This window comes from Phodopus roborovskii, unplaced genomic scaffold (genome assembly GCF_943737965.1).
Source record: "Phodopus roborovskii unplaced genomic scaffold, PHOROB, whole genome shotgun sequence".
Lineage (NCBI taxonomy): Eukaryota > Metazoa > Chordata > Mammalia > Rodentia > Cricetidae > Phodopus > Phodopus roborovskii.
The window spans coordinates 71421984-71445874 of NW_026126418.1; the positions used below are offsets into that span (position 1 = coordinate 71421984).

Here is a 23891-nt window from a genome sequence, read left to right on the forward strand (position 1 = left end):
TTCCCCAAAGTTTGGGACAGAGGACCCCATCGAAGAGAGCCCAAGGTAACCACAAGGTGGCGCTAAAAGTGCATTGAACTTGGTCGGCTTCTGTAACAGAGGTAGGAAGTGGGAAGGGTAGGTTTTTGGCTGTTGTGCACCTTCTCTGCAAGGCTTGGTTTGCTCTTCATTCCAGCAGGGTCAAGCTCTGATTGGTTGCTAGGCATTGTGGTAGCAAAGGGCCCTTTAGCGTGACTGGGTTGGATGGTTGCTGTTGCAGCACACTGTTGTTTCACAGGCCCCCACCCCCACTAGCCTTCTGTGCGCTTCAGAGAAGTGAGCAGCATTTTATGACCTCTGATCAGTAAGTGAGTGAGTAGCTTGGTTAGGATCACCCAGATTCTGGGGCACAGCAACCTGGATGTCTATGAGATGTTCAGGGCTCTGTTGCCTCTGGAGACCAGAAATCCCTACTGGTTAAACAAACCCAAGGAAGTTGGTTAGGAAACCACTTCCCTTTGCTGGGCCTTGTGTTGGGACTGCTTTGATACCCTGGGCATGGCAGCTGAGGAAGCCCACCTTGCAGGGCTCCTACTGCTTTAGGAAATGCAGCCCTGGTGCCTTTAAGAGCCCAGGGCAGGCAGGAAAAGAATTTCAGTTTCAATCTGGCTTCTAAATTTGGAGTTTTGGGAAGGGAGGGATCAGATTTCAGCTGGAAGGGAAGGAGCTGACAGGAAGGCGCTGTGCTGAGCCTCCCCCACCCCCGCCCATCCCCCTCAGTTACTGACAGAGGAACCATTTACAAAAGGCCGATTCTCTGGGGAGTGGAGAGGCAGGAACGCAGCGTCTGTGAGTAATTTCCTGCTCAATATGGCTGCTCTGACTCACACGATTCCCCTGGGGTCACTGCGGGACTGCAGTTGCTTGCTTGTTCTTGCTCTTTCTCTTCTCCCTTTGTGGCTAGAGTGAGCTAATATTTTTTTCTTTTTTTTCTTTTGTCTTCTCACCCCCAATTCCTTTTTTCCCCTCATCTGTTTTTTTTTTTTTTTTTTCTTTCTTTCTCTGAGTTGCAGAGCCTTCTTTTGAAGGACTTGGAGACCTGAGGCACTGAAGGCCTGGGGGTGGGGTAGCCTCTCTAGAGACATACTGGGTCTCACCACTCACTCTGCAGCCTGCCAGACAGCCCTTTCTGAATGTCCCTTGCTAGGGAGCTAGGCTGGTCCCCCAGGCAAAGTCTTAGTGTCCCTTTCTGTGTCTTTGCCCCAGAGCCCTTGAGCACCTGCTAGGAGACAAAACATTAGGCAGTTGGCTCAGAGGGTCTGCATTCTCCAGCAGTCTCATGCCTCTGGCCTGCAAGTGTGTAAGACTTGCAGTGTAGAGACTAAGGGTGGAGGGAGTCTTTGTAGGACTGTTGGGATGAATCTTAGGAAGCCCAGGGCCCTAGAAACCTTGGAGCCTCTCTTGGTTCCTGATTAAGGAAAGACTTCACAAATGCCTGGTAGAGAACAGGGCTGGCTTTGGAAGTTTGGTGACTTCACCACTGGGGAGGGGCCACTGAGACAGGCTCTCATTGGGGACTTTTGCCAGGGGAGGGAGAAATGGGGAAAATGGAAGTGTTTCTACTTTAAATCTAGAAGTTGCTCTTACTGAAGTAGAGGCCTGTGGGAATGGACCACCAGATGAAGTCACAGCCGTAAAGTTTCCTGTAATGCCCCATACAAAGAATGTTTGGGTTTATCTTTTCTCCTTGGACTAGCCCCTACCTTACCCCCACATCCATGTATAGCCTCTTCTGGAACCTTCCACTGACTAAGGTCCAGGTCTCAACTTCCTTGCCAAACTCAGTCACTTTGCTTTTCAAGAGTCTTACTCTGTAGCCTGGGGCTGGATGCTGAGCCCTGTTCTCAACATAAATGCTGCTTGTAAACTGGGAAGGGACTGAGGAGGGTGTGGTGAACTGCATGGTTAATAACTGCACTGGCCTTGTGCTGTCCCTGCCAGAGTCCACTCAGGACACAGGCTTCCCGTTCCTCATGCTGCGGATCTGATGTCACAGGAACTGCTCTGGACTTGTGAAGTGCTTCTTTGCCTTCCTGGAGTCAGGTTCTTGCGCAAGAAGGACCGCAGTGATGGAATTTATGTGTTCCTACTGATTTTATTGTGGCTATTTCTGCCTCCCTCTTGACCTGGCTAAACAGATTGTCCTCCTGTACTGCTCTGGAACTGTAGCCTCCTTCTTGTCTGCCCCTCTTCCTTCCCTCTGTCACAACAGGGTCCTCCCATAGCCCTGTCCTTGCCCTCTGAGGTCTGCCTGGCAGGTACAGTCCGAACTCCCTACAGGGCAGAGAAGGGAGCCTGACTGCTATCTGAATGGGAGCATAGCCTACTCTCCTAGAGTGGAGATTTTGTTTTCCTAGGGTTGCTAAACTTGATAGGTATTGGGAATGGAGCCTGTTTACAGTCTTGGAAAAGAAAGGTAAGTAGAGGATGTGGGTAAGAGAGGTTGAGAGAGGTTATGTTTTTCAGCAGGCTTTATAGGTTGCCCCTCCCCCATCTCTTGTGTGTGTGTTCTTGTGTCCATGTTGCAGGAGAACAGGGTTAGACCCCCAGGTGGCTTCTGCCTCTCTAGTTCCTGGACTTTGTTTTCCAGATGAAGACCGGCCCCTTTGCAGAGCACTCCAACCAGCTGTGGAACATCAGTGCTGTCCCCTCTTGGTCTAAAGTGAACCAGGGCCTCATCCGCATGTATAAGGCGGAGGTGAGTGGGGTCTGGCCAGCATGCCTGCCCCTGCTGACACTTAGTTCTGGGGGGGGTGAGTTCAGGACTGCTGATTCTCTCTGAAACTTGAGGACTTCAGAACCTGGTTGGAAGTCACAAGGCACCGGGCAGAGGTCCACCTCAGCCCTGTATAGCTTAAGGACTGAAACAGCCCTCGATTCCAGAGAAGGCACCTCAAAGCTCTGGTAACCTGAGTGTCTCTCCCAAAGTGACTAGGGCATCCTTGGGGGTAGGTGTGATCCTAGAGCCACTATAAAAAATGAGCTATCCTCCTGTAGAAGGTGACTAGAAAGAGGGTAGGGTCAGAGGTGGTGACCCACATTCTTTAGTGGGTAGGGCAGGGTGTGGGTTCTCCCTGCTTTCAGCTCACAAATCTGCTGTTAGGAAGGACCTTGGGCTGAGACGCTCCCTGCTGAAAAGTATCTGCCCTTCCTAGGGTCTCCCATACTGTCCTCCACAAAAAGGGAGAGAGGACACCTGCCTGCCTGTCTCTGCTGGCCCCTCCCACAGCTTGAGCACACTAATCCTGGAACTACTCGTCTTTGACCTTGTGTAGTCCCTCTGCCCCCCACTCCCATCTCACTAACCACTCACTTCTCAAGTGTTACCCTGCAGCTGCCCAGCTCTGATTCTTGACATTATCCCTTCTCTTCTGGAGAAGCCTGCTTCACTGAGCTCAGAGCTCACTCTATCCATCATCAGAGGCAGGACAACAGGGAAGGAAGGGTCTAGTAGCCAGTTGGATTTGGTAGTGCAATGTTTCCCTCTGGCCTGGCACCCTTGGATTGACCCTGAAGGGGTTAATAGGACAAGGTCTGACCAGGTCTGGGCCTGGCCAGCTTTCTTCTGTTCTTCCCTCTACCCTCTTGCTCTAGACTTCACATCCTGTTTAGGCTTCAGGACACATAGCTCTCATCTGGGAAGCCATTCCTGGAGCTGCCCAGACTTACCTGCTCAGCATGCCATCTCCAGCACCTGGGCACTACCCTTGGTCCTGTCTCCACAGCCTTACTTCTGCTGATTCCCAGCGGGAAATACAGAAAAAGACTGCCCCACTGCTGGGGAGTGTCAGCATGGATGGTATAGAGCTCCCCTCATATTAAAGGCAGGATTCCAGCTGCCTCCTTGTTTACATTCCTAAGTGCTGGTCTTGTGTGTCTTCAAACCTGTCTCGATTCAGCTTCCTAAGGGGAGGGCCAGCATCTCTGTCCTTCTTTCAGAGGCAGAAGCTCTGCAGGCTGAAGGAGAAGCAGATAAGAAATAAAATGGTGGCATGGCATACAGGCCTTGGCATTCTTGACCTGAAGGGGTTGCTAGGTTGTTGACTGAAAGGTTGGTGTGACCTGAAGATTGGACATTCATCTGGTGTATGCAGCAGGTGGTAGCTGAACCCTGCCTTGGCTTAGGCCCCCTATGCCAAGGCTGGATTTTTAATGTAATTCTGCAACTTTCTGACAGCTGTGAGGACATGAAGGCTTTGTAGGACTCAGTTCTTTTTTTGTGTGGTTTTTTTTTTTTTTTTTTTTTGGTGGGGGGGTAGTTGGTGATCAAGACAGGATTTCTTCATGTACCCCTGGGTATCCTGAAATTCACTCTGTACACTAGGCTGGTCTCAAACTCACAGATCCACCAGCCTCTGCTTCCCATGGGCAGAGAGTAAAGGCATGCACCACCATTGCCCACCAGTACCCAGTTCTTATTGGTGCTTTTATGTCTGGTACCTGAAAATGGGGGGCTGTAAGCCCCTGCCCAGAGGGCCCAGGAAATGACCTACTTTCTCAGCCCGGTTCTCCATCCCTCTATAGGGAAGGTCCTTTGCAGCTCACTAGACTTGAAGTACAAGGCCGTGGCCCCTGATGCCAACAGAAGCCTTCTGAGGCCTGGCCTTAGTCTTGGGACAGTCAGTTAATGTCAAGTTGCCTAGCCTGGTTTTTTGAAGAGAAGTATCAGAGGCTTCCTGGGCCTTGTGTGGTGGGGTCTTTCTGTCCTGAAGGTTGTCACTGTTCATCCAGCCTGGACTCTGCTGGGCTCAGGAGGTGACAGGGTTCTGAAGGCCAGGCACAGCAGCAGGCCAGTATTGCTGGAAGAAAGACCCTCTTGGATGCTTCTGCGCTGGGGTCTTGGACTCCTCTACCTCTGCAGCTTCTTTCCAAATGGGGATGATTTCTGCCCTTCCCCCACTTGCCTTTGTGGCTTCTCTTCTGTGAGAGCTTGAGGCAGGTTGACCTTTGACCCTTTCTGGAATTCCAGGCCCTGGGGGCTCCCAGGGGTGACTTCCAAACTCCCACCACTTCCTGATGACATAAGCACCATGGCAGCTGCCTTGCCTCAGGCCTGGACATGCTGCCCCTCCCCCCAGGGACTTGGTGCACTCTGCTTCTCCCCACTTTCTTTGGTTAGGCCTGGCTTCATATTTGAGTTTATTGTCTGTCCTGCTTGTTCTGTACCAACCCCTTGTGCTTGTTCTGAAGCTGGGTTCTGGGGTAAAGGAAGGTGAGCCGATCGCTCCTTTGACCACAGCCAGAGTAAGGCCTCCCCTCCTCTGAGTACCTAAGTCTTGTTCTCCAATAGCCTACAGGTCCCTAGTGTGCTGAGGGTTGTTTCTGAGACCAAAGTATAGGAGGAGGTCAGGCCAGCTGGGCAGACCCCACCCTTACACCCTGGCTAGGGCTACTGCCTGGGGGAGAGTGAGCCAGGGATGGCCTATGGCAGGCAAGGGATATAGGGCTGTGGCCTGGGGATCCCACTTCTCCTTGCCAGGGGCCTGACTGGGCTCAGAGAATTCCCTATCCCTTTGCCTACTACCATTGCCCCGACCTCCACAGTGGGGGCTGCCAAGGTGAGACAGGTGTCAGCCCACTCCTTTGACTCTAAAGAGTCAAGATGTCTTTTTCAGGCCAGAGGCTACAGATAAAAGACCCTAGCCTCTTCCCAGCTGTGTTCAGATGTCCCCACACCTCCAGGGTCAGCATGGGGGTGGGTGGAGGTTGTGTGTGTGGGGTCTTTTCTATCTCTTAAGGCTGGCTTCCCCTCTGGGTCTCCTGATAACCTCTCAGATGCCTGTCTTGGCTTCTACTGTGTGTGCATGGGGCGGGGAGTGGTGGGGGTAAGGACAGGATGAACAAGTATGGCCCTTCCATGTATAGGTCAGGGGCTGCTCTGAGTGGCTTCTTGAGCATTAATGGTTATCCCATAGAAGTGGTTTCATTTGAGCCCTTATGTTTGTCTGGGTCCCCGGGGATGCAAGAGGCCAGCCAGGCCTTACCTCCTGGTCTTCCCCTCCTTCCTCAGTGCCTGGAGAAGTTCCCTGTGATCCAGCACTTCAAGTTCGGGAGCCTGCTGCCCATCCATCCAGTCACATCAGGCTAAGAGAGGCTGAGCCACCAGAGCCACCCTGGCCAGGTTCCTGTGCCCTCTGACCCGGCACCCCTCCCACCCACCTTCTGTTCTTTCTGTTTACTGAGATGGGTGCTGAGCAGGGCCTGAGTTGGGTATTGACCAAAGTGTGGCCGGTTTTTGACTGTCCGTCTGATGGGCAGACAAGAAGAGGGGGTGGGACCTGGTCCCAGGGCCCCTGCCCACCCCTGTCCTCCCTGCTTCCTGTCTTCTGCCCAGGCCCCTGTGGAGACAAGGGCTTCCTGCTCTTCCCATTGCTCTCCCTTTCCCATGCTGTACCTCCTCCTTCAGAGAGGGCTAGCTGTTCAGCTTTCCACCTGCCCAAGCTGTGTTCCTCTGGTGACTGCCTTGGGGCAGGAGGGTGAGGCTGTCAGCAGCTGTGGGGAGGTGTGGGGTGGGGGTGATGGTTGGTAGAGGCACCATGGATGATGAGGTTGGCCTTCTCAAGGTAGCCTCCTAGTGTATCCATCCTCATTCTTGCTTTTGTTCTCTGGGCCTTGGATTTGCCAGGTTTCTTGACTGTTATTGTAAAGCTTCCCTTGCTGGGGTAGCCTAGTTATGGAAGCTGTCCTGGGCTCCTGGGAAAGCCTGTTGACTGGGTGAAGGCTCTCTTTCCAGAATTGTCTCCAGCAGGGAGAGAATGGTAGAGACTCAGGGAGGCACTAGGGGTACTGTGTTTTGGAGAGCCTGGTTTCCTCCAGCCAGTCTTAGGCCTGACCAGTTCTGCTCCCCCCACCCCACCCCTCCCGCTTTGAGTGGCCTTTAGCTTCACCTGAGGCCCTTGCTCGCTGCTGTGCTCCCTTGGGTAGGTTTGTGGCTGGTGTGAGATGGCAGGGAAGGCAGCAGGCCTCTTTCTCCCTCTTACCTTTTAGGGGACGAGGCAAGCAGTGCCTTGCGCCTGGGCACAGACTCAGAATGGGTAGGACTGCTGGGGGCAACCTAGCCACAGTCAGCAGTTCTCCCAGCACTGTGGCCGACCTGGTACCTGTAGGCTTCCCTGACACACTCATCCTGTCCTCCTGCACTGCCCATCCTGGGTCTGTCCACAAAGCCTTTGGGGATGGACACTGAGAAGCACAACCCAAGGGCTTGGCTTAGCGATGATCTGGACAGAGCTGGGACTCAAGTCATCAATGGCACAGTCAGTCTCCCAGGATAGGCCCAGGGCCAGCCTCCCTTCCAGGGCCAGGCCATCGCTTTCCTGGCTCCCTCCCTTGTCCCTGGGTCCCTAGTCCTGCACCTTCCTTGCTGTTTGGATTAAAGCCTCTGTTTTACACCTGTCCCCTGTGTGAGACATCTTTTCCTGACATGTCTGAGTGACTGTTCCCTAGTAGGTCTCCTCCCTATCAGTTGACTTTCTGCAAATGGGATGTGTGACTGTGATTCAAGCAGACAAGAGGGTTCAAATCCCAGCTATCCCTCTGTTCACTCCAGTGGCAAGGTTGCAGGTAGGTTTCAGAGCTGCCCTGAACCCCAGCACTCTCATCTAGAAGATGGGTACAATCACAAGTGCTGGCGCCCCCAAATCTAGGCATGTCACATAACACATGGTGTGTTGTCACTGTAGCAGTGTGTGTGTGTGCCTCCTGCAGCTGCTCTGGACTGCTGTCAGCTCTGTCCATAGTTCTTCTGAGCCCGCCCTTCTGATCTGTCTATGCTAAGGTTGAGTGTGGATGTACAGTGCGATTCCTTAGCCACCTGAAAACAGAAGCCTTTCTTCTCCTGGTCCTGGAGGCTTTGCACAGAGGCAGGAAGAGGAGCCTCAGCCCAGTGCCCTTGTTCTGCCTCTGGATGTCCTTAGTTGCCCAAAGCCTTGTCTCTGAAGTCCAGCACACTGGAGTTCAAACCCAAGGCCAGCTGCTTACAGTGGAGGTGATACACTTCTCTCGGAGCTTCAGTTTCTTGGCCCGAAAAACAGGTACAATGTGTCATGGTCTAGAGCGGTGATTCTCAACTTTCCTAATGCTTTGACTCTGTAATAGTTCCTCATGTTGTGGTGACCGCCCCCCAACCATTAAATTGTTTTCGTTGCTACTTCATAACTAATTTTGTAATGTAAATATCTTGTGTTTTCTGATAGTCTTAGATGACCCCTGTGAAAGGGTCATTCAGCCCCAAAGGTCTTGGGACCCACAGGTGGAGAACCACTGGTTGAATGGCTTATTTGTTTCACAGGCAATAACTGTGTATTTGTGACCACAGCATACCAGAAAAGAACAGCATTATTTAGTGGATTGTAATTAGGAAATTAATAGGGGTGATGCTTTAGTTACACACAGGCATGTACAACCTTGTATCTTAGTTAGGGTTTCTGTTGTTGTGAAAAGACACCATGACACCTTTTTTTTTTTTTTTTCTCTTTTTAATTGTTTTAAAATTTTATTTATTCTTTTAAATTTCATTTTATATTCCAACCACAGTCTCCCTCCCACTCATCCTCCCACTCCCCCTTGCCTCCCCCCCCCCCAAGCCCACCTCCAGTCCATTCCTCCTCACTGGTAAGGGCTCCCATGAGGAATCAACAAAGTTTGACACAGTAGGTTGGGGTAGGACCAGGCCCCTCTCCCATGCATTAAGGCTGAGCATGGCATCCCACCATAGAGAGTGGACTCCAGCAAGCTTGCTCATGTACTAGGTTTGTATCATGGTCCTAAAGCTAGGGGCCACTCTGGTAGCCCAAGCTTCACAACTGTCTCCCACATAACGGCGGAGGGCCTAGCTTGGTCCCCTGGAGTCTCCACAGTTCTTGGTCTAGAATTCATGAGTTTCCATGAGCTTATTCAGCTGTCTCTGTAGTTTTCTCCATCGTGATCTCGGCTTCCCTTGAGGCTCATATATTCCCTTATCCCTCTCTTCAACTGGATTCTGGGAGCTGGGCCTGGTTCTTGGTTGTGGATCTCTGCATCTGGTTCCAGCGGTTACTGGATGAAGGCTCTCTCAGTCCTTTGTGCAGTAGATGTCTGTGTCTCCAGAGCCCCTCGACGACGACAACAGTTCTTATAAAGAAAACAGTTCATTGGGGCTGGCTTACAGGTTCACAGATTTAGTCCATTATCAACGTGCTGGGAAGCTTGGTGGTGCGCAGGCAGATACTGTGTTGGGGAAGGAGTTGTACATCTGGATTGGCAGGCAGCAGGAAGAGAGAGAGAGACACTGGGCCTCGATTGAGCCCACCCCCAGTGACACTTCCTCCAATAAGGCCACACCTCCTAATAGTGCCACTCCCTATGAGCCTCTGGGAGCCATTTTTATGCAGACCACCACAATAACCTGCTTGAGATCTGTGCAGTACATTTACAAATTTTATCTTTGGCTAAAGCAATCTTCTCATCTATCCAAGGGCACATGCACTTATAAACACATACCCACACACAGATGCACACATATATGTACAATTAAAAATAAGGGCTGGGGCCTGGAGTGATGGTTGAGAGCTCTGTCTGCTTTTCTGGAGAACCTGGTTTCAATTCCCAGTGCTCATATGGCATCTCACAACTATAATTCCAGGTCCCAGGGATCCAACACTCTCACACAAACATACATGCAGGCAAAGCACTAATGTACATAAAATAAAAAAGTAAATGTAAGGGCTATGCCTGGAGAAGGCTCAGGTTAAGATTCAGAAGCTCCAGGTTTGGCTCCCAGCACCCACATGGGGCTTACAACCAACCATCTGTAACACTAGTTCCAGGTGATCTGATAGCCTTTTTGGCCTCTGTGCATTGCATGCATGTGGCACACAAACATACATGCAGGCAAAGTGCTCATACACATAAAGTAAATATCTTTTCAAACAAAAGTTAGGGGCCAGAAGGAAGGCTCAGTGTTTAAAGTCTTGCTGATCTTGCAGAGGATCCCTGTTCAGTTCCTGGCACATGAATGGTGACTCACAACTTTCTATAATTTGAGTTCCAGGGGATCCACTGCCCTCTCCTGGCCTCCATGGGTATTGCACATGTCTGATTATATGCCGACAAAGCTGTTTTTTGAGACAGGATCTACACATAGCCTTGACTTGCCTTGAACTCTCTGCATAGATCAGGGTGTCCTCAAAAGTTACAGAGATGTATTTGCCTCTTGAGTGCTGGTATTAAAGCTGTGCACCATCATGCCCAGCTAATAAAAACAGATGTAAAAATAAAAATCTTTTAACGGGGCAGTGGTAGCGCACACCTTTAATCCCAGTGCTCAGGAGGCAGAGGTGAGCAGATCTTTGAGTTTGAGGACAGCCTGGGGTACAGACTGAGTTCCAGAACAGCCAAGGCCACACAGAGAGAAAAAAAAAAATCTTTCATTAGAAAAATAAATTTGTTTTGAGACAGGGTTTCATGTATCTCAGGCTGCCTCAAATTTGATGAATATTTATTCTTCTGTGTCTGTCCATCCAGTGCTGGAACTAGAGACATGCACCATCAGACCTGGTTTGGGAAGTGCAGGAGATTGAACCTAGGCTTCTGTGCATGCTAGGCAAGCCAACTGAACCACCATATCTCCAGTGGACACCTCCTACTCTTACGTTTATAGTTGCATGTGCTGGGAAGGAAATGGATGTGAGCCCCAGGGTAGGTGGTGTAACCCTGGAGTTGCTGCAGGCTCCAGGAACCCCAGCCAGGGATGGGGTGACATCCTAGGTAGGCGAGGAGTTTGGGGTTTGGTTTTAGTTTGGAGCCTGAGAATCCTGGGGTGAAGCTAAGTGGATAGACAGCTTGCTTGGGAGGCTGTAGCTATGTTTGGCACAAGGACGGGGACTGGTGAGAAGTAGTCCACTCAGGTATGTGAAGATGTCACTCAGGAAGGGAGATGTGAGAGGGAAAGCAAGGTTTCAGGAAGACTCCCAGGTCTTGGCTAGCATAGCTTGACTGCTTCTGGTGGGAAAGTGAAGAGGGGAATGCTCCAGGGTACCGTAGGCCTTCTAAAGAATGGGAGGAGGTATTATGCTCCTGGTCTGGCACTGGCTGAGGTGGAGCAGTTGGCTTAGAGATAGGATATAGCCAGCAGGCCCTTGCCAAGTGTGAGGAGTGCCTGAGGAGAGGAAGGGCAGGAAACTGGTGATGGAGCTCTGGCCTTTCCCCTTGCTGAGGACTGCTTTGCTTCCCTGCAGTGAAGGGAAATACTGGGGGTGGGTGCATGGGGAATGGAAACAGGGAGGTAAGAGGGGCCCTGGACATAACCTCACAACTCAGTGTTTACTAGGTTAGTGTTTAGCCCAGCCCCTCCAGAGGAAGGAAGAGTGTGCAGTGGGTTCAGCTGCTCTGAACCCCACAGCCTGCTGCTCTTTAGGACAGAAGAATCTTTGAGTGGGTGAGATTGGAGGTCGTGGGGAGGTTTTGGAAGGTGGGCCATGCTGTTCTCTGCATTTAAAAAAAGGCGTAGGAGGTGGTACATAGGTGATGATGGACATCAGAGTAGAGCTGGGAGAGTCAACCCTTGAGGCCAAGTGCAGCCTCCTCCAGGCAGCCAGAGGGTACTTGTCCTATCCTGCAAGAGGTTTATCTGAGCAAGGAATGGTGAGCCAGGATCATCTGCTGCCCTAGGGCTGAAGGGTAGTGGAGGGGGCTTTGGAGCAGTGGGGGCATTGAGGAAAAGGGCAGATGGGAGGTACATTCATGCCTTGGAGATGGGTGAGAGAATTCACACTGCTGGCCCATGTTTTATCTATGAAGGATGACTGTGCTATACTGATGTTGGGTCTAAGGAAGCTCTCAATGGATGGGCATGTCTCTGCCTACCATCCTGAGCCAAATGGACTTTGAAAGCCGAGCTTGTGTTTGGACGTCTGTGTGTCAGTCTGGTTTTTTCATAGAGGTAGCCTTTTCCTAGGAGGGGGCACTGCAGGGTAACAAAGCTGGAGGCTTGGTGGCCCCTAACAGATTGTGTTAGGTTTTCTCTGTGTAACCCTAACTGTCCTGGAACTAGCTTTCCAGACCAGGCTAGCCTCAAACTCAGCAGAGATCCTCTTGCCTCTGCCTCCAAGTGCTGGGATTAAAAGTGTGACCAATGTGTTTTCCTTGAATCCACCTAACATCAAGCACTTTCATAAAGATATTCCAGGGGTGTGGAGAGAAGACTGTTTCCTGTTTTCAGGAAACTTACAAGTGGGAGGAACACATGGTGGATCAGCCATGGAAGAAGGTAGCCAGTTGTACAGGCTCCAGGGCTCTCTCAGAAGGCTGATAAGCAGCCCAGGAGCTGAGCCCTGAACAAGGAGCACAGACCATGGGCATCAGGTGGAGCCTGGGACAGAAGTATGTAGGTGGCAGGAGACATCTGTGAAGGTGAGTGGTGGTGATGGCTTTGAGTCAGGCTTGGGAACACTCATAGCACTATGCCCCTTTGACTCAACACAGCTACATTTAGATGTCTTCACTTACTGTTTCTGGTAGGCAAGCTACAGGAGAGCAGGGCATCGACCACAGAGCCGTGTAAACCAGTAGTTCATAGGGGAGCTGGTGGGCACCTCTGTAGGTATGTAAGAACATATGAGGGACCTGTGTAGAGAGTGGGGAAGCTTCCTAGCATCTGGATGGGTGCTGGCCTGGAAGCTGCTATCAGTTAGTGCCTTGGCACAAATACGCCATGCAGACCAGGGAGGCCTGGGCTGCTGGGAAGAAGTGAGAAGAAGGAAGGGTTCATGGAGCCTGAGTCCCATCACCCTTGTCTTCGAGGAAAAACAATAGGCTGTGAGGAAAGACACACTGAGCTCAGCCAGGGGTGCTGAGTTTGAAAAGCTGTCCTAGCAGCTTGTTGGACCTGGTCCATAAGAGGCCCTCTGCAGGGAAGGGAGAGACGGGCTGCAGGGCCTCAGGCCCCTTGCCCGCCCTGTCCTCTGAGTTGTAGCCACACTGGCAGCTCTGTTCCTCAAACTCTCACCTACTGACTGATTTGACCTTTTACTTCATTGGGGACCCCCTCACTTGATTGAAAGGTCTCAATGTGGCCTAAACCAGGCTGCCTCTCCAAGCACACAGAGCTATAGAGGCTGTGCTTAACTGTCCCAGCAGAAGCTCTACCAGCTTTCTGAGCAAGAGAGAGAGGCTCGACTTGGGCTGGAGGGTTCTTGGCTCTGCATATGCAGCTTTCCTTTGGAGCTGATGGGTGATATCCTTATTCTCAACAGCACACCTCATGTTTCCTCCTGTCCCTAGAAGTATGCCTTACCCTGCAGGCACGTGGGTTAGACTTGGGGATGGCCAGATTAGAGTCAGGCAGGACCCTTCCTGTGCAGGAAGGATGGGAGGTACAGGGAAGGGAGGTTGAGCCAGTGGCTAGAGCCGGAGATGGGGAACAGCACAGTTCGGAGGGTCCTGAAGTAGAAGTGTTATGTGCCGGAGAAAAGGCAGGACCCCAGTGTGTCTACAGGCCAGTGATGAACAGGGTGTGCAGAGCCAGAGATGCATGCCAGGCCCGAGTCCTTCCCTCACCCAGTGTGGGTGGAGCCCTCTGCTCCCAGCTCTTTGCAGAAGCTAGGATGCTGCAGTGGAAGCAACCAGACAAGGCCGGCCCTCTACTCTCATGACTCATCCTCAGAAAACACTGGAGATACCCCAGCGTTCAACTGTAGGGGACTGTCAGGTGACGTACTTCTATGTTCCTTCCGGTCAGAGGCTTATGGCTCGTTAAAAACGGCAAGCAGTGAAGGAGACCAAGAAAAGCACACCCCCTTTTGGTAGTAAAGCAGGTCTGTGTCCTTTGCCTGTCTGTTGCCCGTCTGTCCCTGTTCACCATTGTGGAGGTAGGTGGTTCTCTACGGTGGGACTGAGAGCTTTGGGAAATCCTGCTGTCCTCGCTGTCAAGTCTGGTTGTGAAGAGGTGAGACACCAGTGATCCAGCAAAGAAAGGGGGTTGCAGGTATTCTAGTTGACGTTCCCTTTTTGTTTTTTTGGGTTTTTTTTTGTTTGTTTTTTGTTTGTTTGTTTGGTTGTCTGTTCTGAAACAAAAGCTCACTATGTATTCTAGCTGGCCCAGAACTTTGTATGTGGGCTAGGTTGGCTTCAAACTCACAGTAATTCACTTGCCTCTGCTGGGAATAAAGGCATGTGCTTTCATGCCAAGCTGCTTTTCATTTTGTATTTTTAATTTTTAAGTCTGTCTACAAGGCCTACATACAACTTTAGTACTCAGACAGATGGACTGGAAATCTCTTCTGAAGAGCCCTGGGGATGGGCGGTAGGGGCACACACCTTTAATCTCAGCACTTAGGAGGCACAGACAGGTGGATCGCTTTTGAGTTCAGGGCCAATCTGGTCTACAGAGTGAGTTCCAGGACAGCCAAGGCTGATATACAGAGAAACCCTCTGTATACCAAAAGCGTATCTTGCTCTCTAGTGGCCTGAGTCTAAACCCAGGTGGGATGTCCCAGGATGGGGATCCTATCATGCCTTCTGGTTGGGTTTACAAGATGTGTCAACCCTTCTAGAGTCCGCTCTTAATATAAACATGGGAGCTCTGGGCCCTGAGTTAGCTCCTATAATTACCAGTGTGTGACCTGGAGCCAACATTAACCCTCAGAGCCCTTGTTTGCTTATATATATAAGTGGGCAAGGAAGCATGGCATTAACCAGTGTCTGTATGAACCATTAAGGTACAGGCCTTGGTTTGGCTTCATGTCCCCAGGCCTGAGATGAACATGTGGGGATCCATGCAGAGCGTAAGACCTGAGTACTTCTTCCTTGTCCTTGTGAAGCTCTGCGGGGGTGCTTAGATCAAGGGAGGGCCCCTTCTGGGGACATGTAAGGTGTTTGAGAGTTGTGGACACTACAGGGCTGATTGGAAGGCCTGTGAAAGGCTCTTGCTAAGTAGATTACAGGCCTGCCATCCAGTTGAGCCAGGCTGGCTCCCTCACCTCCGCATGAGCCAGTTTCTGAAGCAGCACATGCCTTGGCCTGGGAAACTGTCCTCTTCTGATCTCTGGGGGCTGCTGCTTTTGTTTGTCTTGGGTTTTGGAGACAGGTTCTCTGTAGCCTAGTCCTACCTAGATAGAACTCAGGGGAAATCTTCCTACCTCAGCCTCGATAATGCTGGGATTATAGTCATGAAGCCAGTACCCTTGGGTATGTCTGCAGAAGCTGGTGGCTCCTGAGCTGAGCCTGTCTTTCAAACTTGGAGACAAGTGCTCAAAAGTGTGTCACCTCATCCTCTGGCCAGAATGTCCTCATGTCTCAGAAGAAAACCAAGACAGCTGGCGCAGGGCACCGACTGATGTGGGACGCTGAATCCTTTACACCAAGATGCCAGACCTCAGGGTGGTCAAACCTGCTGAGAACTGGCCTGCCCTGGTGGCCAAGAGCCCCTCTCCTCTGCTGGCCAAGAGGTACCAGGGAGAGATGAACCTCTCCAGGAGGTGGGTGCTAAGTATAGACAACAGAGACAAGATAGTGGCCATGGTTGTGGCATATCTGGCTGACAGTGAGACGTGCTTTGTCTTCTCATGGATTCCCCACAATAAGCAATGAAAGTGTTGTCACATCTGTTCTGGGGGGGGGGGTGGTGAAGGTGACCCTGGAAGGATTTCAGTGGCTCTCCAGAGCCTCCAGCTGGTAGTGGTGTGTTAGAGTAAGTCCTGGCATCCAGTTACACTACCTGCTAGTAGTAGAGACTAATCGGTAGTAGGGGGTAGTGGGGGGCTGCTAGTAAGACTGAATCCAGGCTATTAACCCCCCATTCCTTTTACCCCAGGAATGCAGCCCTTGAGCAGGTCTAACTTGCTTTCCCTCCAAGTTATAAACCAGATCTGTTTGCCCCTCTCACCTGCACTATAGCCAGCTCAGCCCCACTTTTGGCCATCACTTGCCACTCTGCTACGTTCTGACTTCTATGCTGTCAGAGAGAAGGTCTCCTAGACCCAAGTCTCTAGCACATCGTGTGAGAGAGCCAAGCATAGACTGGGTTTGTGGCTCTCCAGTCCCTTTCTGGACACAAAAGCCCCTTTCCTAGAGAGCCCATTAGAAGGGGCTAAGATAGGCTCATCTGCCTTCTAGCCTTAGGCTGGTCATATGCCCAGACTTGCCAGTCAGAGAGACCTTGCCTCCCTCCCTACTGTGATTGGTGCAGGGTAAGAATGATCTGGGCTGTACCATTAAGTGCCATTGGTGATGCTTGGGCCAGGGCCAGGGGAATACTGTGTGGAGCCCAATGCAAAGGAAAATGAAAACCGTGTTGCTCAAAAAGCAGGATATTGACACATGGTTTCCTTTAAAGCTTGTCATGGTGCTTTTGTTGTTAAGGTGTTTATTGGGGGTAAGGAAACACATATGCAGCAGACACAGAAAAAAAAAAAACAAAAACCCTCTGCAGAGCAGAGGGAGACTGGGAAGCTGAAAAATCCTTGTCATTGGTGTTTTGTTTATTTATTTTTGGCTTTTTTTTTTTTTTTTTTTGGGGGGGGATTTTTCAAGACAGGGTTTCTCTGTAGCTTTGGAGGCTGTCCTGGAACTGGCTCTTGTAGACCATGTCAGCCTCAAACTCACAGAGATCCACCTGCCTCTGCCTCCAGTGCTGGGACTAGAGGCGTGCACCACCAATACCTAGCTGTCATTGATGTTTTAAATGTTTTATTGAACATTTTAAGTAAGGAAAAATGAATGTCTCGAGTGAGTACTATGAAGTTTACCACCTTATATTTTTGTGCAGCATCAGCTTCATGTGTGTGTCCAGTCACCCAGTTCACATAAGTGTTCACATGGAATCAACACAATTCTTATTTTGTGGCCTTCCTTGAAGGGTACTTTCAGCCTGCCAAAAACACCAGGCAGGTTACAGAGAGGAGAGCACCCCCAGGCTGATGTCCCAAGCCCTGGCACCTCCTCTTATGTATTCCACCAGCTTAGTACAGGGAAGTGCTGCTGACTCAGTCTGTGGGCCTGAGAGGGAAGGGAGCGGGGAGGCTCATCTCACATAGACACAGCCCTGGCTGGCTACAAGATGGGCTCTGTGTGGCTGCATTAGGGCAGTGACCATGCCAAAGACAGACAGACAGACAGACAGACAGACAGACAGACAGACACACACACACACACACACACACACACACACACACGAATATGAGATAGGGCCTTATGTTTGTTTTGAGGCTTTTTCTGTGTAACTCTTAACTGTCCTGGAACTTGCTCTGTAGACCAGGCTGGCCTCAAGCTCACCTGCCTCTGCTTGCTTGAGATATGTAGTCCAGGCTGACCTCAAATGTACAGTGTAGTTTGAAATCCAAGTCCTCCTGTCTTCACCTCCTGAGCGCTGGGATCACAGGTATGCCCATCAAACCTATTTTTGATGTTTTGCTGGGGACCAGACCCAGGGCTTCAAGCACTCTAGGCAGCACTATACTGGCTGAGCAACTTCTCCAACTCATCCTAGATGTCTTGAACAAAATGCAAGTTCAGATCTTGGATCAGTGGTTTGTAGACAGTAACCACAGAGCTTGACCTTTGAAGTGGTTGTACAAATGTATTGCTTCTGGCAGAAAAACTAAGGAAAAGCTGGAGAGACTGAAGTGCCAAGAGAGCCATGAGCCCGGTAAAATCATATGCCCAAGCTACACTCAGCTGTGCACTTCCTATTTCCCTGCTGAGGCTGGCTTCCCATGCCTGGCCAGCACCAGACCAAAATGGGCCACAGAGGAGGTGCCCAGCCTGACAGCTACCCCACACATTTCTATTTCTATTTTTTCGTAGATTCATCTGCATATGTAGCCTAAGCTGACCAGAAACTCCTGATGCTCCTGCCTCAGCCTCCTGACTGCTGGGGTTTATATGCCTGATGCTGGGATCTTTCTTGACCTCTTGACCCCAGGAATCTTAGAGCCTTCCATCTCTGTCAGAGGGCACTGAGATTCCACTTCCACAGCTCTGCTAGTCCTTGTCACGTGCATCAGGTCTTAGGCCAGATTTATTTCTAGAACAAAGGAAGCTTATTTCCTTCTCATTCAGGTTCTACCCAGGCTGTCTGAAGTGTTGGTGAAGGGGCATGTGTGCATCCCTGTGTAACCCTGGAGGGTACTTGGGACTTAAGGACAAGGTTCAGGGCAGTGAGTATTCAAGAAACATCAGCTAGTGATCCTTGCTACCTCAGAGGCAGAGGCAGGGGCAGGCAGAGTACTGGGAATTCAATGTCAGCCTGGGGTATGTGACAAAACATCATCTCAAAAATAATTTTACAGGCTGGGAAGACAGTTGAGTGGTGTGCAGACTGTTCTTCCAGAGGACCAGGTTCAATTCCCAGCACTAGCCTAACAGTACAAAACTAATTTTGGTTCCAGAGGGTCTGACACTCTCTTCTGGCTGAAGCCCATGCTGTATGCACACATTGCACAGATATATATATGCTGGTAAAACACACACACACACACACAGAAAATTTAAAGTAATAAAAACTGGGCTGTGGAGAAGTAAGGGGTAAGAAGATGCTTGCCTATCTTGCTCAGGCTCTGAGCTCATGCTCCATCAAGCATTCACCAGGAAATACAGGGTTGGATTGGAAGCTAGACCCATGGGTAAGGTAGTGGAAGGGTCTGCACAGGGAGCACGATGAGAACATCTTTTCTTTCTACAGAGTCTTGGAACTCACTATGTAGACTAGGCTAGCCTTGAGCTCACAGAAGCCCTCTTGCTTCTGACTCTTGAGTGCTGGGCTACATAGAGAACCTCTGTCTCAAAAAACCAAAACCAACGGAGAGAAAGGGAGAGGGAGACCAAGAAACCCTCTAAAAACAGAAACCAGGGCTAGACAGTGGTGGTGCACACCTTTAATCCCAGCACTTGGGAGGAGAGAGGCAGGTGGATCTACAGAGCAAGTTTGAGGACATCCAGGCCTGTTAATATAGAGAAATCCTGACTAGGAAAACAAAACTTCCAGAAACCAAAATATACAAAGACTATTAATATGAAAAATTAAAATAAATGCCTAAACAATTCAGGCATTGACAAGTGGTGGCTCATGCTTTTAATCTCTCAGCATTTGGGAGGTAGAGGCAGACAGATCTTTGTGAGTTTGAGGCCAGCCTGGTCTACAAAGTGAGTGCCAGGACAGACTCCAAACAAAGGTATACAGAGAGACCCTGTCTGGGGGGGGGGGGTGACACACACACACACACACACACACACACACACACACACACACACAACCCAAACAAAGCAATTTTAGACACAAAGGTCTACAAAAATAAAATTGAGATCATTTTGTATTGGTCACCTACACCTGGGCATGGAACCGTCCCTGAAGTGTGGTTGATACACTCAGTGAGCCTCCATCATTGAGCCTTTGAAGCTATTTTTTTGGGGGGGGGTTAGGGCTGTCCCCCCTCCCCCTTTCTAGCTTGAACTTGTAGTCCTGTGCATGCTGCCACATTCTCTGAATTCACATGTACATCAATCCTGTAGTGTCTGGAGGAAATTTTCCTTTGTGTCATTCACTCCCTCTGGCTTTTAGGATCTTTCTGCCTCCTCTTCCACAGACCTCCCTAATCCCAGAGGGGAAGGTTTGAAGACAGCCCATTTAGGGCCAGGAGCTCCAAAGTCTCTGCATATTGACCAGTCCTGGGTCTCTGTTAGTTCCTATCTCCTGCAAGAAGTTTCTGTGTTGATGACTGAGTGAGATACTGATCTATGGGTATAGCAGAATGTCCTTAGGAGTCATTTTATTGCTTTGTTCTTTTATTAGAACAATAGTATTTGGTTTTCCCCTAAACCCATGGCCTATCCAATCTCACGTTCTTGGCCACCCAAGCCAGCAGCTTCCTCTGTAAGACACACCCTGAAATGGACAAATAGTTCTGTCAGTCAAGTCCCAAATATCTTTTGTTTGTTTTTTGAGACAGGGTTTGTCTGTAGCTTTGGAGGCTGTCCCTTAACTTACTCAGTAGACCAGGCTGGCCTTGAATTTACAGAGATCTGCCTGTCTCTGCCTCCCTAGTGCTGGGATTAAAGGTGTGCCCCACCAATGCCCAGCTTCTGAAATTTCTTTTAAAGGTTTATTTATGTGTGATTGTGTGCCCTTGCATGCCTGCACTCATATGCCTGGGGTGGCCAAACACATTGGATTCCCTTGGATATGAAGTTAGAGGCCCCTATGCTATGCCTAACTCTGGTGCTGGGAACTGAACTAAGGTCTTCTATAAAAACTATACATTCTTTTACCCTGTGAGACATCTTCCTAGCTCCCTTAAAAAATTTTTTTTTTCATTAGGAATTTTATTTGGTGTGTGTTTGTGAGCACATACCTTCCAGGGCCTGCATGGAGGCCAGAGAAAATTTGCAGAGTCAGGTCTCCTTTCACTCTTTAGGACCTGGGAATTGAACTCTGGCCCTCATGTTGGTGGCAAGCACCTTTGAGCCTTCTCACAAGCCAACCTACCTCTCCCTGGCTGGCCTGGAAATCACTATGTAGACCTGGCTGGCATGACATTCATAAGATACCCACCTACCACTGCCTCCCAAGTGCTGGGATTAAAGGTGTGCATAATTACACGGCTGAAATTACTTTTTTAGAAAAGAATAGCCTGAGAGTTGGTGCATTGGTTAAGAAAGAATCTGTGCTGCTCTTCCAGAGGACCCAAATTCAGTTCCCAGCATCCACATTGGGGGGCTCACAACGCTGATGCGCTACATCCTCTTCTGGCCTCTGTGGGCACTGCACTTATGTACAGAACCCCCCCCCCCACACACACGCGCGCGCAGACCAAAAAATAAATAAAATTAAAACAAAAACAACTGGCTTCTCAAGTGTCCCAGGCTAGTTAGCTTCAAACTTGCTATGTAGCTGGTGACCCTCCTGTCTCTCGCTCCCAAATTCTGGGATTACAGGTGTGTATTACCACACCCAGTTTGTGCAGTACTAGGGATCCAAACCCAGGGGCTTGTGCATGCTAGGCAAACACCCTAATTAACCACTGAGCTATATTTCCATTCACTGAGCCAAAGCTGTTAGCACAGGCATGCCCCAAAGATCCCTAGATATCTTGCTTTGTGTTAGCCTTTTCATCTTTAAATTATAATCTGAAATGAGTTTATTTGTGGTATTGGGGTCACGGGGATTTTTACTTGAGCACCCCAGTGTTAACCTATTTTAAACATGAGGGCCAGGCCAGGTGTGGTGGTGCATACCTGTAATCCTAAAACTTGGAAGTAGAAGCAGAAAGATTACGGGCTTGAGGGTAGCATGGGTTACATGGTGACTGCCTCCACAGCAAACAAAAACTAACCAGGCAAACTGTGACAGTAAAAACATGACTGGTGGCTTTGCAGATGCCACTGCCCCCTGTCACCTCTTCCTGAAGCCATGGTCAACCACACCATGTTCTTTGACATCACAGCTGATGTCAAGCCCTTGGGTTGCCTCTTTCTAGCTATTTGCAGACAAAGTTCAAAAGACAGCAGAAAACTTTTACACTCTGAGCACTGGAGAGCAAGAATTTGGATATGGAACCTGTCCTGGAACTAGCTCTGTAAACCAGGCTGGCCTCGAACTCACAGAGATTCACTTGTCTCTGCCTCCCGAGTGCTGGGATTAAAGGCATGCACTACCAGAATTATCCCAGGGTTCATGTGCCAGGGTGGAGACTTCACATGCCATAATGACACCGGTGGCAGGTCCATCTACAGAGAGAAATTCGAGGATGAGAACTTCATCCTGAAGCATACCGGTCCTGGTATGCAAATGCTGGATGAAACACATATGGCTCTCAGTTTTTATCTGCACCGCCAAGGCTGAGTGGCTGGGTGGCAAGCATGTGGTCTTTGGGAAGATGAAGGAAGTCATGAACATTGTGGAAGCCATGGAGCATTCCGAGTGCAGGAATGGCAAGACCAGCAAGATCACCATTTCTGACTGTGGACAACTCTAATTCTTTTGACTTGTAGCTCAGGAGAGCATCCCCCACCCCATCTGCTCACAATGCTCTGAAATATCTTCTCTCACTGAAATTCTTTGGGTTTCATATTTTCCTCATTCCCCTCCAAGTCTAGATGGATTGCAGAGTTAAGTTTATAATTATGAATAAAAAAAGAAAAAGGAAACAAAAACAAACAAACAAACAAAAAACATGACTGGCAGTCTAAGGAAGACAAACAAATCCACTGTGTCTCCCCAGGTCGAGAGGGCAGTGCTGGGGCTCTCAAGAAAAGAAGAAAAGGTTCCTGCTTCTTCTTAGGCTGGACTTTTAACGGGGCAGCCTCGGGGCTAAGTCTTGACTTTTCAGGAGAGTTATAAACTGGGAAGAGCTAACCACCCAAATGGCAGTCTCCCTGACTGGTCACTCAGTTGTGTGCAAGGCACCACCATGGGGCTCCCTGCTCCTGTGCAACCCAATTTTGTGGGTGAAGGACTGGAGTCTGGGAAGATAAATCACTTAATGTGCATCAGAGCCTGGCAGGACCCAGTGTGGCTCTGGGCTGACCGGGAACTACCTGCCTAGATTCCCTACCCCACCCCCTATCCCACCCCACCCCCTGCACTCCAGAGGGTGTGGCTGGTAATCCACATCAACTACCATCAGTCATTGAAAATGTTTGAGGGTGGCTTTCTGTAGCCAGAACCCAGTGCACAGCCGGAAACCCCCTCTCCCCACCACTAAGAATCCCTGGGATCAGGGTGTCTAAGCTCAGTCCAACAGGAAAGGCAACAGACAAGATTGCTGGAGCCTCAGCCTGCCAGGTACAACCAGGAAAACTGGTTGGGGCAGCTGCCCAGACTGCTGGCTCCTCACCCAACCCCAGCCCCTCCCTTCCACTGGTCTAGGGTAAGGAAAGAGGCTCTTGAAACACCAAGAACTGTGGGTATTTCTGAGTGCTAGCTAGATGCCAGGCTTTGCTGAGTCCCTGTAGTCAGTTGGCTCTCTGAGGAGACCAAAGTGTCAGACCATTGGTTCTAGCCTCCCTCCCCAGGGGTGGGGCCAGAGCTGAGACATGAGTCTAAGCATGTTGGGTGCCCCCACCCCATAAGAATTCTCATGCCCTGAACTGGGCTTCCATGGTGTGATAGTTGACACGTCCATCTAGACCCATCCCTGACATCCGGACTCCATCTGCCACTATCTCCTGCCCTCTGTCTTGGCCAGTCCTACCCACATGCCAGTACAGTCTCAGGGTCATCTTTTCTCTTGCTGTCCTTGCATGCCTTTCCACTGTCTGCTGGTGTAATAGAGATTTCCAGTGCGCACCACAGACTGCCTCTCTATACCATTCATTCCTCTTGGGGTTAGACAGAGACCTGAGACTAATTCTGACTAATGACTGGGAGTATAGATGAGGTTATACAGAGGTGTACAGAGCCTTCACAGGATGCTAGCTTTCCTTGTGTCGCTGTGGCAGCGGCAGGGCTGAGACAGAAGCAGTTGAAACAGTCACTAAGAGAGATGCAGCTGCAGAACATTGTCTGATGTCACAGGACTTTTGCAGTCAACAAATAAACCTTGGGCCCATCGAGATGACTCATCGGTAAAGGCTCCTGTCACCTGCCCAGTCTGACAGTCTGATCTCCAGGGTGCACATGGTGGAAGGAGAGACTCGACTCCCTCAAGTTGTTCTCTGAACTCTGCATGTGTGCCACAGCGTGTGCACCCATGTGTAGACACACACACACAAGTAAATAAAGGCAATGATTAAGAAATAATTCTTGTCAGATCTCTCAGGTTGGGGATTAATTTGTTACAGCAGCATAGCCTATCCAGTTCTGACTAATATGCTGATCTGCTCAGGTTTTGAACATCATCTCAGATCACCAGACTTCAAGTGGTCCACCCTCTCCAAAC

The 23891-nt window shown here is 50.1% G+C and overlaps 1 protein-coding gene across 3 annotated transcripts in view; it reads left to right on the forward strand.

The window, feature by feature from the left end:
• Ptpa (protein phosphatase 2 phosphatase activator) overlaps nucleotides 1–23596 on the forward strand; it is a 47647-nt gene extending 24051 nt beyond the window's left edge. Inside the window, exons 9-11 of one of the 3 annotated variants that reach the window (XM_051185097.1) lie at nucleotides 2630–2737; nucleotides 6050–6160; nucleotides 7027–7435. In XM_051185097.1, the coding sequence (XP_051041054.1) occupies nucleotides 2630–2737; nucleotides 6050–6127 (186 nt within the window). In that variant the 3' untranslated portion in view covers nucleotides 6128–6160; nucleotides 7027–7435. Of the gene's footprint in view, nucleotides 1–2629; nucleotides 2738–6049; nucleotides 7436–23527 lie in introns of those variants that run through there. The other 2 variants (XM_051185098.1, XM_051185096.1) reach the window with 2 other exon arrangements.
• Nucleotides 23597–23891: the final 295 nt, after the last annotated feature.